This window comes from Miscanthus floridulus, chromosome 14, assembly GCF_019320115.1.
Source record: "Miscanthus floridulus cultivar M001 chromosome 14, ASM1932011v1, whole genome shotgun sequence".
Classification (NCBI taxonomy): Eukaryota; Viridiplantae; Streptophyta; class Magnoliopsida; order Poales; family Poaceae; genus Miscanthus; species Miscanthus floridulus.
Window position 1 is genome coordinate 10,377,662 of NC_089593.1, and position 17,463 is coordinate 10,395,124.

Consider the following 17,463-nt stretch of genomic DNA (forward strand, 5'->3'; position numbering starts at 1 on the left):
AGCGTGGTATGCGGAGTGGCAGCGGAAAAGGCAGCGGCGGCGACGGTGGTGGTGGAGTAGGTTGAAAACGCCGACGTGCCATACCCCGGCATCCCGTAGGGAAAGCTCGAGGGCAGGGCGCCCGTAGAAAAAGACGCCCGGTGGCTCTCCACAGTGGCCAGGTGAGATTGCATGGACGCCTACTGTGCGGAGAGGTGCGCCTGCCCAGCGTTGAGGTTGGCCAGCTGCTGGGTGATCTCCGCAAGGGCCTTGGTGATGGCGTCGGGTGCGGGAGGCGGCGCCCCCTGCGTCGCCGGCAGCACGACCGGCTGGATCGACTGGGCGGTGGTCTTGGCGTCCACCGTAGCGGTAGCATCCGAACCTGACATCTCCAACACCAGATTGATAGGATCCTTGATCCTACCGCGGCTGCGAAGAGCGTAGGGATAGGAGACTAGGGGACGAGGACGAGGGACACAGTGAGCAGGAGCCATGGTGGAGGTGAGCGCCGGCGGCGGCAGCACTGCTGCTGTTTGCCCTGGGGCTCACGTGAGAGATAGGGCAGGGAGGCTGGAGAGAGTCACGTAATGGCCCTTGAGGCCAGGCAAATACTTTTGCCTTGCTTAATTAATTCTCAAAGGGTCAAGGGGTATTTATCCCCTCAAACTTACGAGCAAATCAATCTCAAATCCTATAATTATGGAAATAGCAAAAATAACTATAGATGGCATATCTACGAGCGCCTGGGCCTGGGCCTGGGCCGGCGCTGATAGGAGATGCCCGTCGTAACAATGCAAGTATGCAAATATCAAAGAATACAGTTCCTTCTTTCTTTTTTCATTTGCTGTGCTTGGTCGCAGGATCGACATCCAAATTATGCTACACAACTATCTGAATTCTCATTCCTTCTGAGATTTGCACTACAAAAACATCCTATACTTTTCCTAAAAAAACAAAAAGATCCTATAAAGCCAAAGAATGCCATTGAGCAGAACAAACAACCATTTGTTATGTCGTCAATGGGATATCAACATCTAACAATAACAAATGCAAGCCTTGCTGCAAAGAATCACAAGAAAAATACTTGCTAATTCACGCATCATTTGGTGTTCCCTGTACATGCTGTGCTGCAGTTAACATTGGACTCCCTCAGTGTTGCTCTTGCATAATGAGCAAAAAGAATAGCACCAAAGATTTTATACTAAAAATGAGCAGCAAGGAACTGCACTTTTGCAATGCCCAGCTGCATATGGAAAAAATTCATCAAACCGTAACAAACAGTGAAATAATCTACATTATATCTTGGTATTCTGCAACATAACTCAGGTCTCATGCTGGCGTCCGTCAAACAACGTAGATGCTGTTATGGCAACATTGGCAGTTTATGCAGAAAGCATTTCATCCTATTCTCCTTTTGGTATTTGATTGAGCACCGCCTCGTCAGAGGTGTATTTGAGTCATCATAGATACTGCATGCCAGGAGTGATTCTGTTTATCTTCATGATAACCTCATCATTTAAGCAAAGCCCTTGAAGTCTGTGGTTCAAATGCTCAAAAATGAGTGTTGGTGCATTTCATGTCCTATATTAGTCAGTGAATATTGCATTCTGTCAAGAACTTCTCTCCATTAGTCATGTACTTCCTCCAGTAGCTCTTATAATCATGTATCCCCAAGTCAAGCCAAGGTTTCATCACACCATTATAGTGCAGAGTAGCAGCCTTTTCTATATCGACGTGACTAATTCTATAATCATGTCCAAGGCCTGATTGAACCCATGAATCTTCCAAAGGATATACCAGATCTTGAAAGGCAAGTAAACTTGCAGGGAGTGCTTGCAGTCGCTGTGATTTCAGGCTGTCCTTTCGCAACTGCAAAAAAAAGCAAAGTTAATATATGATATGGCAGCTGCCATCTAAAAAAAAGATTTGACCAGGGGGAGAGATGTCCCCCTGATTTTCATCTTAAGAAGCTGGTGCCGTGACTCGAACCCAGGCTGGCTCAGCCAACCACTTCTTTGGCGTGTTGTGCTGACCAGTTGCACCGTGAGAGTGTTGGCAGCTGCCTTCTAGACATAAGAGAATGGCAAAAGGATAGGACTAGAGCTACCACATGTAAAAAAAGGGCAGACCCAGTGCCGGAGGCTCCCACATGAGTGGGTCTAGGGAAGGGAAAAACCGAGGCAAACCTTCCCCCCGCAAAATCTGCAGAGAGGCTGCTTCGAACCCGTGACCTAAACCACAAATTTTCATAAGATAACAATTGATAATTTAATGTGAATGCTGAGTTCTACTGACCTTTTGGAACGATTGATCATACAAACTGGCAATGCTCATGTCCCTCCATTTATCCAATTCAATGACATTCAAGCCAGACAACCACACACATGAATTAGCATTGACATTATGGTCTGCCTTATAAGGTTTCAACTGGCCTAATCTCACTTCACAGAACTGGGCAGCACCGACCACTTTACCACCCATATCGAGGTTCCACAGAGATGATAAGTCTTTCTGGACAATCAAATCATCATCCAGAACAACTACTCTATTCAAGCTAGGAAGAAGGTCGGGCAAGAGGAAATGTGAATGGCCGAAAATAGATATGTACTCAGTTTTCATCTGCCTCTGGGAAGGATCAGAATGATTACGAATTGTGACACGAAATTCCTCTGCAGGCCATAACTGTTGCATCTCAAGGGAATGTATATCCTTAGAGAGCTTCTGGTTGTCCTCAATGTTAGTTACATGAACAGTTGCCTCCAAGTATGAATTTCTATCAAACCAATGCTTCATCGCATAAAAGTTTTGCGCATCAGTGAACAAATGGAAAACAATGTGGTCTGAGTTCTGAAATGTGTTATTGGGCATAAGTTAGTGATCAAGATGAATTCCACACAATAGTTTAGACTATTTGAAAATAATGGTATACCTGGGAGTTCATAACTGCTGAATTGATAGTGGTGGAAGCTGCAAGTACGTTCCTGGAAAATATTACATAGTGATGGAAGGTAGGACTTTCAAGCTCCTGCTCATTTAACTGATCCATATGACTTGATCTGGATTTGAAATATTCTACTGTCAATCTCATGTTCAAGCAATGGTGAGTTTTCGGCGTAGTCTGGACCCCAAGATGATATAGAAATGCACTCTGCCTTGTATGGAAATAAGCTTCATCTTCAGTTATATCAAGTAGCTGCCTAAGTTTCCGTTCAACATTCGAGCATCCTACATCACAAGACTTGGCTCTCTCAATAGTGTGCTCCATCTTCTCCAGCTTCTTTGCAAAACTGAAAAGAGTAACCAGTCATTGCCACCAGAAATATTTTGAGAAATAAAAAAAGACATTGCAGTGCATCATTTTATCGAAATTAAGTCACAAGCATCATAATTGGGTATGCTCATCCTTTATTTCTTGAAGAAATGCAGACACAGAACTAAGACAAGAAGCAAAGTCATGTTAATTGATTGCACTGGCCACATATAATTCATTTATTTAGTGCAAAAGGTTATATGAAAAATAAAGAAACACATATGATTTTAAAGCTAAGGTGAGACTAACAATGGTGGAAGATCAGCATCAGTGATGGTGTCACTCAGCATGCGTTCATGCTCTTGGATGTTTTGCTTCAGTTCACGTGTAAATCTTTCCTGTTGCTTCAATTTTGCAACACTAGGATAATGAGCTCTTGCTATAAAAAGTTGATCTTTAAGCCTCTTGACAATGGTATCCTTCATTGCTTCCCTATGTTCAGTAGACCAGAGGCAGTAACTTCCATATTCATGTTCACAGGACTTGATATTGTCCTCATGCACCGTCTCTTGACCATGGTTCTCTTTCGCATCAACAGTTGTATCCTGTCACAAAACCAATTAAGTTCCCTGTGGTAGAAAAGTAAAAAAAGGATTCTGAAGGATTCACTAGTAAAAACAAAATTGGCAGCCCTGTTCTTAAAGCACAGATCCTCATAAGAGCACATGAGTCATATCCTGCACCAACAACCCGAAAACCGCTGTGGTAATATGTGAACTAATTACACTCGGCCTTCACAACAAGAGGTTTTCTAAAGAACTAATTGCAAATACATGTATGATTATGTCTAACTGATAATATTGTAAAACATTATATGCGACACTAATGTCACCACTAAGGAATACTTGATCATACGTCCTTAGATGTCTGAGTGGTACTATGACCTTGTACATCTCGCAGGACCTAAAAAGCGCAGAGTAGATAAAAAAATTCTTCAGTAACTTTTTTCACCAAGGAATAATGGGTAAATCTTTTTTTTAGATAATGGGTAAATCTTATAGAAGGTGAAAAAACATACAGTATGTTTAAGGGACACAATTGTACATTGCATTGCACCACAATATATATTGTTACCTGATTTAAAGTACTTATAAAGAAAACTATCTTACTAGCAGATGTGAATGTGCAAAATGTAGCCTATCAACTTTATTTGTAAAATCTCACTGAAAGTTGAACCCACAGAAACAACATACAGGATTATTACTGATGCCAGACTGATGGACAACAATAATCCTATCATCACATTTGTGTTTACTGTATATATTCATGAAAATTGTTGACTATGAAGCCCCAGTGATAAATGGTCACGTCAATAGAAGCAAAACAAATTGAGCTCACCATTTTGTGCATGGTAAGCCCTTGAGGCTACTCGCTATTTTTTCAAATATGAAAAATGAAGAGCTGCAGACTACTGAATTCTAAATGTAGGGAAATAAGAGGTTGCAGTTACCTTTGAACTCCAGGACAAGTCCTTCAATTGATACCTTTTGGGGCTACGGGGTCCTGAAATACGACTGACTACAGTAAGATGGATACTAGCAACATCTCACGCTGTTTGTACTCTCCTAACGCTTACCTTTACTTTTGAAGGTGTCATTATTTAGTTCAATTAAAGAGAAAGCACCCTTGAACTTTGCTTTTGATTTGATAGCATGATCCTTGGTAGATTTTGATCTAGTAGATCTCTCAGCCGAAATCCCATTAGATCCAGACACTTTTTTGGAAACATCCTGGATACAGTCAGAAAAAAGAGGAGGTCAGTCAAGATTGAAAAGAAAACATCAGACATTTCAGTGCAGCAGTCTCTTGATGATGGTTTTAGGTGAGCCAGGAAACGTCAATGTGGCAAAGCGATCCATCTAGCTAGATAGTTGTGCAGCAGTTTGCAGATTTGAGCAAAGTTTCATCACCAGCATTGGGCCACACTGCACACAACCCATTGATGTATTTTGATTTCAGTAGTTACTACTGAAAAAAATATATATATTTAGTGAATCACTGCTAACTCAGAGGATATGTAAGAAATAAATATTTCGTGTCCACTCTTCAAATTCAGTTATGGACTGACACAAAGGTGATTACAGAAAATAGATAACAAGGCAAATCAAATTGGGAAGGTACAGCAAGAGGGCATCTTGCCAGCAACAGCAGTTTTGTGTACATTTCATCAGAAGCATGGCATGTCAAGGCACGATGAAAGAAACAATTTTAGGTTGCCACCCACCTACTCCAAGAATAGCAAACTGAGGCATGGGCATGTCAAGGCGTGACGACAGAAACAATTTCGGGTTGCCACCTCCACCTATTCTAAAGAAAGCAACTTGAGAATGGAGACAGAGGCGGTAGGTTGTTAAGCGTCACAGCACGGCAGCACGCACGCAGCGGCGGATGTCCGCACGACACGCGCACACGCACGCGAGCCGCATGAACGCACTAAAATCAGCAGAGGTGGCGAGTAGCTTAATTAATTTCTCCCCGAATGCGGGCCGGCAAAAAAAAAAGAAAGAATTCAACTTGATCACTGTCTCTGACATATAAAACACACAAACAAAATGCTCCACCACTGCACTGCCTCTTGAGCAGTCAGCAGTGTAGCAGGCAGGGATTGTAACCTTGAGCAGCTTGTGCTTCATGGCGCCCCCATTCTCCAGATGCCGCATGCCACGCGCTCCGACGCCGGCCAGCTCCTAGCAACCCCAAGCACAACCAAGGCGTGAGGATTTCAGAAGCTAGGACTCTGCTAAACTTCTTTGAGGACGGTGTAATTAATAAAAAAAAATAAGAAATTTCTGCACGGGGAGAGTGGAGAAGCTTACGTTGCTGATGACCACGGCGGCGCGGTCGTCCGATCCATATCCTGCTGCAAGCAACAACACAACACGGAGCACGCAACGCGACACGCGGAGGGTTAGAAGATCAGCGAGAAAAGGGAGGGGGAGACGACAGATCCGAGGCGCGGACGCACCGGCAGGGCGGTGGAGGACGAGGAGGTAGACGAGCGGGAGCAGAGTGGAGCAGACGACGAGCGCCGGCACGGCCGCCGCCAGCCCGCTGCAGCGGCGCTTGCTGGGCGGCGGCGGCAGCAGCGGAGAGGACGACTGGTGCTGGTGCCCCTTCATGCCGTGGTCGTGGCCGTGCTAGTGGCACTGGCACCTGCTCTGCTCTGCTCCAGTGCTCCTCAACGGAGCGCTGCCGCCAGCCGGGGCCGGAGCCGGGAGGTCAGTGCTGGGTCTGGTGGTGAGGTGGTAATGCAGTTGCTTCCCGCATTAACTGCAAGAAACAAGCTAAAGCTTCCTCGGGCCTCGCGCGTTTAAGCCAGCGGCGTTGTCTGGAACCAACCAGCCAGCCCCCGCGCCGCGCCGCTATGCACCAGGCATCAGTGGAGTGGAGACTGGAGAGCGGGAGACTGGTGGGAAGGAAGGCTGAGGGTGGGGGAGGAGAGCCGGAGAGGAGCGGCCTCAGTGGAGCCCGCCGGCCGACCGTCCAGGGCCCGCGTCTGCCTTTGCAGTTTTGCTTAGGACGCGTTTTGGATGCTTAGGCCCTGTTTATTTTCCAAAAATTTTCACCCTAAAGCGTCATATCAAATCTTACGGCAGATGCATGGAGTACTAAATATAGATGAAAAAAAACTAATTGCACGGTTCTCGGCAAAATCACAAGACGAATCTTTTAAGCCTAAGTAGACCATGAAAAGCCTTAAATGCTACAGTAACCTACATGTACTAATGACCGATTAGTTAGTATCATTAGATTCGTCTCACAGTTTCCTGATGGGTTCTGTAATTTGTTTTTTTATTAGTATTCAAAAACTCCTCCTGATATCCTTCCGACACATCGATGTGACACCCAAAAATTTTCATTTCACGAACTAAACACACCCTTAAACGCAGGTGCTAAAGTTTAAGACGTTACGTTGAATATCACGTGGAGCTGTCACGTAAGTGTTCTGATACTAAGGCCTGGTTTAGTTCCAAAAATTTTCACCCCAAACTATCATATCGAATCTTGTGGCACATGTATGGAGTATTAAATATAGACGAAAAAAATTAATTGCATAGTTTGGTTGGAAATCACGAGACGAATGTTTTAAGACTAATTAGTCCATGATTAGCCATAAGTGCTACAGTAACTAACACGCGCTAATGATTGATTAATTAGGCTTAATAAATTCGTCTCGTAGTTTCCAGGCGAGCTATGTAATTAGTTTTTTTTATTAGTATCCGAAAACCCCTTCCGATATCTCCAAAACATCCGATGTGACATCCAAAAATTTTCATTTCGCGAACTAAACGCAGCCTAAGGTTGTGTTTAGTTCCAAAAAGTTTCCCAAAAAGTGCTACAGTAGCCATCACATCGAATCTTGCGATACGTGCATGGAACATTAAATGTAGATGAAAAAAATAATTGCACAGTTTGGTTGGAAATCGCGAGACGAACATTTTGAGCCTAATTAGTACATGATTGAACACTAATTGCCAAATAAAACGAAAGTACTACAGTAGCCAAATTCTCAAATTTCGCGAACTAAACACAGCTCAATAATAAGGGGTGTTTAGGGGGTGTTTGGTTCAGAGACTAAAGTTTGGTCCCTGTCATACCGGAAGTTAGATGCTAATTAGGAGGACTAAATATGAGTTAATTATAAAATTAATTACACAGACGGAGACTAATTTATAAGATGAATCTATTAAGCCTAATTAATCCATCATTAGCATATATTTACTGTAGCACCATATTGTCAAATCATGGACTAATTAGGCTGGCCCTGTTCGTCTTGGTAAAACTTGACTGAAAAATACTATTCTGGCTGAAATATTATGAGAGAAAAACACTGTTCCGGCTGAAAAAAAAAGTCGAACAAGCCAAATATAAGGTAAGCTGAACAAGGCCTTAATAGATTCGTCTCGCAAATTAGTCTCAATCTGTGCAGTTAGTTTTGTAATTAGTCTATATTTAATACTCTAAATTAGTGTCAAACGTCCGATATGACAAGGACTAAAATTTAGTTCGTGGAACCAAACACCCCCTTAGATTCACCTCCGAAAATTTAGTCGCTGTCCTATCGGATGCTTGACACATGCATGGAGTATTAAATATAGACTAATTATGAAACTAAATGCACAGATTAAGACTATTTTGTGAGACGAATTTTCTAAGTCTAATTAGTCCATGATTTAACAATGTGGTGCTATAGTAAATATGTGCTAATGATGAATTAATTAGGATTAATAAATTCGTCTCGCGGATAACTGACGGATTCTGTAATTTGTTTTTATTAGTATCTGAACACCCCATGCGACGTACCTCATGAACTTTAGTCACTACATCCAAACATCCCCTAAAACAAATTACAGAAGTCCTCATCAATCCGCGAGATGAATTTATTAAGTCTAATTAATTCATCATTAGTACATATTTTCTGTAGCATAACATTGTCAAAATATGAACTAATTAGACTTAAAAAATTTATCTCACAAATTAGTCACAATCTATATAATTAGTTATTCCATACATGTATTCAAATATACAATGTAATAGGGGGCTAATTTTAAGGGAAACTAAACAAGACCATCCCAAATCTCTGCCGTCCTTTTCCATCCTTTGTTTCGTGCCGACGGGAAAAAAATACAGGGACAGCTCGTCAAACTCTCGTTTAAACTTTCTTCTTCTTTTGTTTTGTTTATTGCTCCCTCTTCTCTGTATAATCAGTTTTTGGAGTTATCAGAAACTAAATACTTTTAAAGTTAATTCAATTTATAGAAAAAACATTAAGATCATTAAATTAGCATCATTAGATTAGATATAATATACAATATATTTTCATAATATCATCATTTGGTGCTATAAATATTTATGCTCTTTTCTATAAATTTAATTACACATAAAAATATTCAACTTAAGACAAATATAAAATCGATTTATTTAGATACGAAGGTACACCTCCGTCCAGAAAAGAATATAATTATGGGATCCGTGTCAGTCAAAATAGCTCAAGTTGGACCAAATTTGTATAGAATAGTATTAATATTTATGTCTCCAAATAAATTTATTATAAAAATATATTCTATGACTAATTTAATGATACTAATTTTGTATCAAGAATGTTAGTATTTTTTATATAATTTTGATAAAAAATTAAACCGATTGACTTATCGGGAAGCGAGAATTGTATTTTTTTTTTTTTGAACGGAGCGAGTAGTATCTATCCCTCGTCAAACACAATGGTGCATATTATTCTTCAACAGCATTGATGCGTACACCCTCCGCATCCAAAATAGATGATCTTATGACATTCAAATTTTATCCTATAAAATACTTAATTTTCTCAGCATCGTTGGTACGTACTCCCTCCGCCCATGAAACAGATGATTCTATTGCATTTAAATTTTGTCTCAAAATACTTGACCCTCTCTTTTTCTAATGTACATTCTCTTTTACCAATGGATCTAGGGCCTGTTCGACTGGTATTAAAGTCGGCTGAAGCTGTTTTGTTGTGAGAGAAAAATACTGTAGATTCTAGCTGATAAACCGGCTGATAAGTTCAAGCGAACAGACCCTCTATCTCTATTTCGTGAGGGGTATTTTAGTCTATTGGAAACGTTGATTTTCGTGAGTTATTCTAAAACATCCTTTAATATGGGACGGAGAAGTATGATTGAGCAAGTAATAAAAATTCAATAGGTCAAAGTATGATTCTTCATTCACTATCATGTATAAAAGAAAAGGGAGAAGCGACTTGTAGTATTGAGTCGTGAGCAGCCCAAGTTTAAGGGTTGGTTGCTCTTCTTTTGGGCGGCAGGTGCTTGGTCTCTCCAGCCTTGGCTTTGATAAGTTCGACTAGCACAAACGTCTCATCCCCCCTATATGTTTGTCCTATAAACATAAATTTATTCTTGTGAAATTCATATACCGATATACGAGTTTTATGAAATCGCTGCATTTCAAAGTGCCCAAAAGTCTAAAAATCTATAAGAGGACAACTGTAAACATCTCCATCCAACTAGCATGCTACGGTTTTACTGCGTCTACTGGCTACCGTGATCTTTTTTGGCAGCATTTGTGGATCTACTTGACCTGATTTGCCATTGGATGGTCCTTGTCCACGTGCACATGCCGTGCCGTCTCTCTCTCTCTCCAGTTTCACGGTTTTCAGCCATCACCCATGCAATGCATACGCATTTCCCCATCTACCAACCGTCGACGACCGTGGTCCGTGGATCCCTTTCTCTACTGCAACTACTCACAGGCACAGCACGCCTAGAGCGTCCCCAACAGCAGGGGCAAAACTATGTCAAAGACTTCAAATATTTTTAGAAACGTACGAGATACTCCCTCCGTGGTAAAATAGATCTCACCTTTTGAAACCAGCAAAGGAACCAATTTTGTCGGGCTTTGATAGTTGGGGGCGTCCGTTACCCGTTTTTGTAGTTTAAAACTAAAAAACAGACCAATTATTGAAAATTATACTTTACCTTTAAAATAAACAATGTTAAAAATCCAATTTATAATACTCTCTCCATCGCAACAGATTATAATTCTAGCACAGTGTCATGTTTAGTATGTCAAACTTGACCAATTTACATTAAACAATATAAATAACCATGACATCAAATAAGTATCATTAGATTTGTCATGAAATATGTTTTTATAATATATTTTTTTTGTCATAATCATTAATATTTTTGTTTATATATATTTGGTTAAATTTTGAATGCACGCAGCACTCTTCTCAGGACAGAGGTGGCTTGCAGAAACTAGTACGGCCAGTAGAAGCTCTGCATACACGCACGCATATCATCGTCTATGATTCGCCAGCTTGCCAACATGCTTGGGCCCAGTTTAGATGCAATTTTTTTTGCAAAATGAACAATGTAGCAGTTTTGTTGTTATTTGGCAATTAGTGTCCAATCATAGTCTAATTAGGCTTAAAAGATTCGTCTCGTGGATTTCGTCTAAACTGTGTAATTAGTTTTATTTTTTTATTTATATTTAATGCTTCATGCATGCGTTTTCGTATTCGATGTGACGAGAAATCTTAAAAAATTTAGCGTTTTGGGAGGGAACTAAACAGGGCCTTGATTCAAGGCCAGTGTCTGTCAGTCTGTCGTGTCGACCTGCATCAGACACGAGAGTGTATTACTAAAGGGGTGTTTGGTTTCTACAGGAAAAATTTAGTCCCTGTCCCATCGGATGTTTGGACACATGCATGAAGCATTAAATATAGACAAAAAAATAACTAATTGCACAGATTGTGGCTAATTTACGAGACGAATTTTTTAAGCCTAATTAGTCCATGATTTGACAATATGGTGCTACAGTAAATATGTGCTAATGGCGGATTAATTAGGCTTAATAAATTCGTCTCGTAAATTAGTCCCCATCTATGTAATTAGTTTTATAATTAACTCATATTTAGTTCTCCTAAATAATATCCGAATGTCCGATGTGACATAGACTAAAATTTAGTCCATGGAACCAAACACCCCCTAAATAATATTCAGTCCCCGACACTCTCCGCTCCACCACCGTCCCGTACGTCCTCCGGCGTGGTTTTTTTCGGTGGCTTTTTTTCTCTCGTATGGCCGTGTTTTTTTTCCACACATGGACCTGTTTTTTCTGGGTTTTTTCTGTTTTGTTTTGCGTTGACTGAGTTTCTGTTCCTTATTTGCGTTGACTTTTCACCATTTTTGTCGTGAACTTTTCACATTCCTTTTTTTTTGCATCTCTTTTGCGTGGACTTTTCATGTTCTTTTTTGCATCTTTTTTTTTGCATTTTTCTTGGCAGTGCTCACCCTATATCGTCGTTAAGAACAATGAATTTTTGTTATCAGTATAAAATTGAGATATGCTTTTAATTGTTAATCCCCGTCAAGAATGGCTTTTTATAGTTAAATATAAAATTGTTAACAATAAAATTATCAAATCAAAGTATGTGCAGCATTTTTTATGCTAGTCTAGGATCAAAGCATAAAAGTAAGTTGGTGACAAACATTATTTGTTAACCAAAGTGACTTGGAAATTTGTAAATTTAATACAATTCTAGTGGCTACTTGACTGCTCTTTGTAACATGCCATGTATGAAGAATATACAGCTGCAAGAACCATTATCGGTATCCAGGAGCACCGTGAGGAAGACATGCTGCAGCAGTAGCACTGTATAGGGAGCAGAAGCAGAGCAGGGCACGAAACAGGAAGAACCACCCTACTGAAAAGCACAGGTTAGACAACCCCGAATGTATCCTGCTTGATCAAAACCATTATAAGTAATAATACAATTAGTTAATTAAGTACAAAAATAGCAAACAAAATATAAACAATTCATTGTAGAGCAATCTCCCCCTAATATCTGCTTAAGATTGTGAAAACTACAAATATTTATATATTTTTTCTTTTAGATGAATATGGTAAAAAAGCGTGCTATCCATGGAGAATGTCTTGTCTTTTTCAGAGAGAAGAATATATATACAAAATATCTCTTTCAATTGAGTATATCTTAAATGTGTCATACATGTTATCTCAAATAATCTTCCCTCAGACCTGCAACATGTGTCCCAGCAGCATGCTTGTTTGTACACGTCATGCATATCAATCGGCAAAACATGGTAAATATCTGAATTATATAACTGTATGTGAGAAGCAGTAACATATTTTTATAAGCGAAGTATGGTGATTGTAGCGTGAGCTTCAAAAACTATCAGTCCCTTCTTATTCTGATTCCAAAAGACACCCACTTCACAATTCATGAGAAGGCTACTTACAATCACTGCTACCTTTGTGCTACAATGAACAGCAACCAATTAAAGATCTCTACTGGACAAACTACAATGCTTATAAGCAGCACCAAACGGACCAAGCAATTATCTTTGTCAAATAAATATGAGCAAACAGATTTGGTACACATATAAGCAAACTAAAACTCTTGTGTCAAATAAATATGAGCAAACAGATTTGGTACACATATTTTTATAAGCGAAGTATTTTGAAATATGATATGCCTGTTCGCTTGCTCGTAAACGATCGTAAATTTCCAGCCAGCAACAGTGTTTTTCTCTCACACCAAACCAGCCAGCAGTAAATAATCCACGATCATTTACGGCCTCCCGAACAAGCCGTCGTTGTAAACATTTGACTATGGTGCAGAAATCAATGACTCTATCGTGTATAATGAAAATATAGTCCTAGTCCTAGCTAATGCCTATTGAGTAATGAAAGGAGCAACATATCTGGTACATGGGGCAAAATACAGCATCAACTAACTTGAGATATGCATATTTAAATAGAGTGGGAATATTTGTGATCTAGAGGTAGCGTGAGCATAAAAAACTATCAGAACAATAACGTGTAAGATTTTACCATGGGACGCAAGGAGCTGAAGAAAATGAGTTTATGAAGTTGTTCGATGAAGGTTTTAAAATGCAGTAAAGAGATATGCACATTTTCCATGCAACACATACCTTGCAGAATGACTAAATTAATAGGAACAGTTTCAGTGAAACAAAATCACAAACCAATTTGAGAAAACTGTACCAGCAAAAGGTCAAGTGATGTGATGCAGAAATCAATTTTAGTTATGCGAGTAAAAACCAACAAATACAAGATCCAAGCCGAGTAAAGAACTAGAACACCCAGGCAAATTCGGTAGTACTGGGCACGTACTACTCCATATTGGAGAGAGTTGGACCAAACACCACCATAGGCCACCATGTCAAACAGACAATCATGCTTCCCCAACAAAAACAAAAACATCACTTCTTTGCCTAACAAGCGGTCCCATTGCTGAGCATTGAACGATTTCAAAATAGCTGAAATCAAAATTAGCTAATGCATTTGATGCTTTCATCTCAAAGAGCTATAGGCTATATTGAATTACCTATGTGCTGAACACAATAAAATTAATTTCTCTTGTCAAATCAACAAAAAAAATTAATGAGTATGAATTATCTGATATAGCATAAATACTTTTTCCTGACTTCTAATCCATTGTTGAATACATAGTAAATGAAGGGTACCACATCCACTAACCATTCAAATATGATACGATTCAAGCTGACTTAAATGGGAAATAAGTATGCAAAAATAATTCAGTAAGCACAGGATACATTCTACGTACTATAGAAAAAGGTGAAAGATAAACATAGTCACCGAATTAAAGTATTATACTTATACTCATATAAATGGATCAACTGGAAGTCTGGAACCATCGTTAGTGACATGCAAAAACTTGGAATACACAGGTTTCAAAAGATACTTTACAGTTGCTGAAGTGCAGTGGAACTGACCTCTGCAGTGCACTTAGTCTTCCCTTGTTAGAGTTCTCTGCTTACTGATTTCCTGCCATGCTGAATAAAATATTAGCTATCATGCTAAATCATAGTACAATTTTACAAGCACAAAAATCATGTTTAAAGTTAGTGTCAAAGCATAAAAATCAGGTTTAAAAAGTGATTTGCTAGTGTCAAGGTACCAGGCAAGGTTACTCTAATGGCCTTGCTTTGTTTCCTACTCCATAAGCTCTATTTTTCTGAGGCATATGTGCCTTAGATGAGCTACCACCGCAAGCACACTGCCCATGTATTAGTGATGGGCGAAATGTCATCAGTTTATATTAATGGCTTGCCAAATCTGGACTGAACTATTTATTTATGTGATGTACAAACATACATACAAGGAGTGAAAGCTGGAACTGTAGCTTGCTGACCGATGAAATTTACTAATGCAAAACTGGACCTATGCTCTCTAATACTCACATTGGCCTAGGTAACAGCGATAAGCAGAGACACATAATCCGTATGCACTATTGTGTTTCTAAATTATAGTTTTTATTATTATTTAGTAGGCTAGGATTTCTATGACCACATGTTTTCGGGACCAATCCTAAATTCCTAATATCTGTTTCTAGAAATAAATATTTATGGTGATAGCTAATTGGTTAACCATCAATTGTTTATTGGACCGTCTGCAGCTAATATGTTTTGCCTAACATATCAAGTTGGTGACACTTGGACACTTGAGAACCAAAATAGAAGAGATAGCCTGGCGGTACTACAACAGCTTGATCGAGCTCATGCATTCCTATTCCAAATGTAGTTGAATGCCGAGACATGGTCAATTTGTAAATCTGTATTTTGTGTAATAAAGAGGGGCATGATTCCTGAACCTTGGTGCTTGCACATCCATTATCCGCGGGCCATGAGGATGTAGAAATTTGTGTCAAAAATCAACTTCATGCATGGTTCGTCGGATCTGGCAAAGAAGACCAGCGCAGCCGAGCAACATGCAGATCTGCCCTGCAGCACTAGGAGGATGGGAGAAATTCACAGGTGATCCTGGCGCTGATGTTTCACAGGCGATCTGCACAAAAACAAGCCACTCATATTGTTGCATAATCCTGTTAGGTTCTAATGGAAACAAAAAAGAAAGAAAGAGTCGTAAGCTTGCCTCCGCGATAAAGGATGCAACACACTTCGTATAGATGAATTTGGGAGGGGATCATCCAACTAATCTCCTGGATTTAGGCAAAAAAAAAACCAAAACAAATCATACGATAACAGAAACAGTCGCGGTCCGTGGCGACGGCAAGCTGATTGGGTGAGGTGAAGACGGTGGTGCTGGGTGTGCCCACAGCAGCGGCGAGGCAAGGAACGGAAGGGCGGCGTTGCGAGGAGGATGGCCGCCTTGGGTGGGGCGGCTGCAGATATAACCAGGTGTTGCCGGAGTTTCACCGGCGGAGGCACACGGGCGGTGGGGAAGGATGGACTCCACGGACCACGGGAGCGACGGAGCCGGATGCAACTGATTCTCCCATGACCGGCACGGAGGGGTGGTCGTGGGGGGCTGAGGTCATGTGGTGGCAGCGGAGGGGATGGTGCGTGCTGGCTGCTGCTGGGTCAGCTAAGGACCGGGCCCGTGGAATGGGTGCGCGCGGACGAGCTCAGGTAACATATATATATATATATATATATATATATATATATATATATATATATATATATATATATATATATATATATATATATATGAGTAAAATGCACCCTGGGTACTTAAACTATTAGGGCATTACCATCTAGGTACTCGAACTGAAAAAGCTACTACCTGAGTACTTAAACTATAGGGGCATTACCATCTGGGTACTCGAACTAAAAGACCTCCAACTTGGGTACTTAAACTATTAGGCCATTACCATCTGGGTACCGTCGCCGCCGCTGCAGAGTGACCAGGAGCGCGGGAAAATGAATTTTGATTCTTTTTCTTTTTCTGAAAATGGATGAATAGTGTTGGAATTTGTTATTTTTGTAAAAAAATAATTAGAGCTCTAAACATTCTAAAAAGTTTTGTGTAGCCTCTATATGATGTACTCTACCTAGGAAAAATATGAAACTTGAAAAATGAATAGTTTTTGTATGTTTAAAAATTACCTCTTTTAATTAATAAATGAACTTCCATAAATTTTATAATTAAAATAAATAAATGTCAAAAAGATGCGGCCTAACTGTGTGCGAGCGAGCAGGCGAGCACAGGTATTTATTATTCTACATCAAGCTGTTATACTGAACAAAATTCAGTATTATTCGGTATTTTAGGATACTGGGTGTAGTACTTACTGACGATACTGCTCAGTAGTATTTTTTCTGGTCAGATTTAGCTATTGCGCTGCCGTGTCCAGTATTCCGGCTATGCAGGCAGGCAGAAATGCTTCACTACAAGAAATCTTAGGATCTATGACGACCTGTTATCATCATAAATTCTGATATATTTGTCATAGCAGTTATATTTATGACGGCTGCATGACAAAAAATCATTCGTCAAAGATCATGTGTGGTAAATCATGTTTAATGACGACCGCATGTTTTTTCATCATAATTTATAATGACGATCTAATTAAAGAGTCGTCATTAAATATCCTATGGCCTGGCTAGGCCCATGTACTAAAAAGACTATTACTGGGCCAAATATAATTACGGGCCTAATTTATTATATGTCAAGTCCATTTACAGAAATAAAATTGATACTAATTTCTAGGACAAAATCTATTTTGCAACCTGTATATTTAGTGGGCCAACAACCATCGAGCCCAAACATCAAAAAGGTTATATATTTAGTTACAATGCCACCCATACAATTTTTTCAGCCCACACAATTGAGCCCATATATTTTCAACCCACATATTTCAATCC

At 40.0% G+C, this 17,463-nt stretch overlaps 1 protein-coding gene and 1 long non-coding RNA gene across 3 annotated transcripts; both read right to left on the minus strand.

Moving 5' to 3' along the window:
- Positions 1-960: 960 nt before the first annotated feature.
- LOC136504951 (probable galacturonosyltransferase 7) lies at positions 961-6,741 on the minus strand. Of its 2 annotated transcripts, none has more exons than XM_066500003.1 (9): positions 6,255-6,741; positions 6,106-6,146; positions 5,902-5,976; positions 4,866-5,019; positions 4,740-4,792; positions 3,539-3,834; positions 2,909-3,266; positions 2,275-2,826; positions 961-1,848 (listed from the first exon to the last, which is right to left on the minus strand). In XM_066500003.1, the coding sequence occupies exons 1-9, from the start codon at positions 6,406-6,408 to the stop codon at positions 1,570-1,572; spliced, it is 1,962 nt and encodes a 653-aa protein (XP_066356100.1). In that variant the 5' UTR covers positions 6,409-6,741; the 3' UTR covers positions 961-1,569. The 2 variants fall into 2 exon arrangements, with proteins under 2 accessions (XP_066356100.1, XP_066356099.1); XM_066500002.1 differs by having other exon boundaries at positions 6,106-6,149.
- Positions 6,742-12,268: 5,527 nt separating this feature from the next.
- LOC136505853 (uncharacterized) lies at positions 12,269-16,123 on the minus strand. The gene is made up of 4 exons (XR_010771337.1): positions 15,728-16,123; positions 15,447-15,640; positions 14,569-14,620; positions 12,269-12,529 (listed from the first exon to the last, which is right to left on the minus strand). It is a non-coding gene; the product is annotated as an uncharacterized lncRNA (long non-coding RNA).
- Positions 16,124-17,463: the final 1,340 nt, after the last annotated feature.

Excerpts from the sequence above, each read along its gene's own strand:
- LOC136504951 (XM_066500002.1), bottom strand. The coding sequence starts at position 6,408 with ATGAAGGGGCACCAGCACCAGTCGTCCTCTCCGCTGCTGCCGCCGCCG. Across the intron at positions 6,150-6,254 it reads CGTCCTCCACCGCCCTGCCG|CAGGATATGGATCGGACGAC; the intron begins GTGCGTCCGCGC and ends TGTTGCTTGCAG. Across the intron at positions 1,849-2,274 it reads ATGATCAATCGTTCCAAAAG|TTGCGAAAGGACAGCCTGAA; the intron begins GTCAGTAGAACT and ends TTTTTTTTGCAG.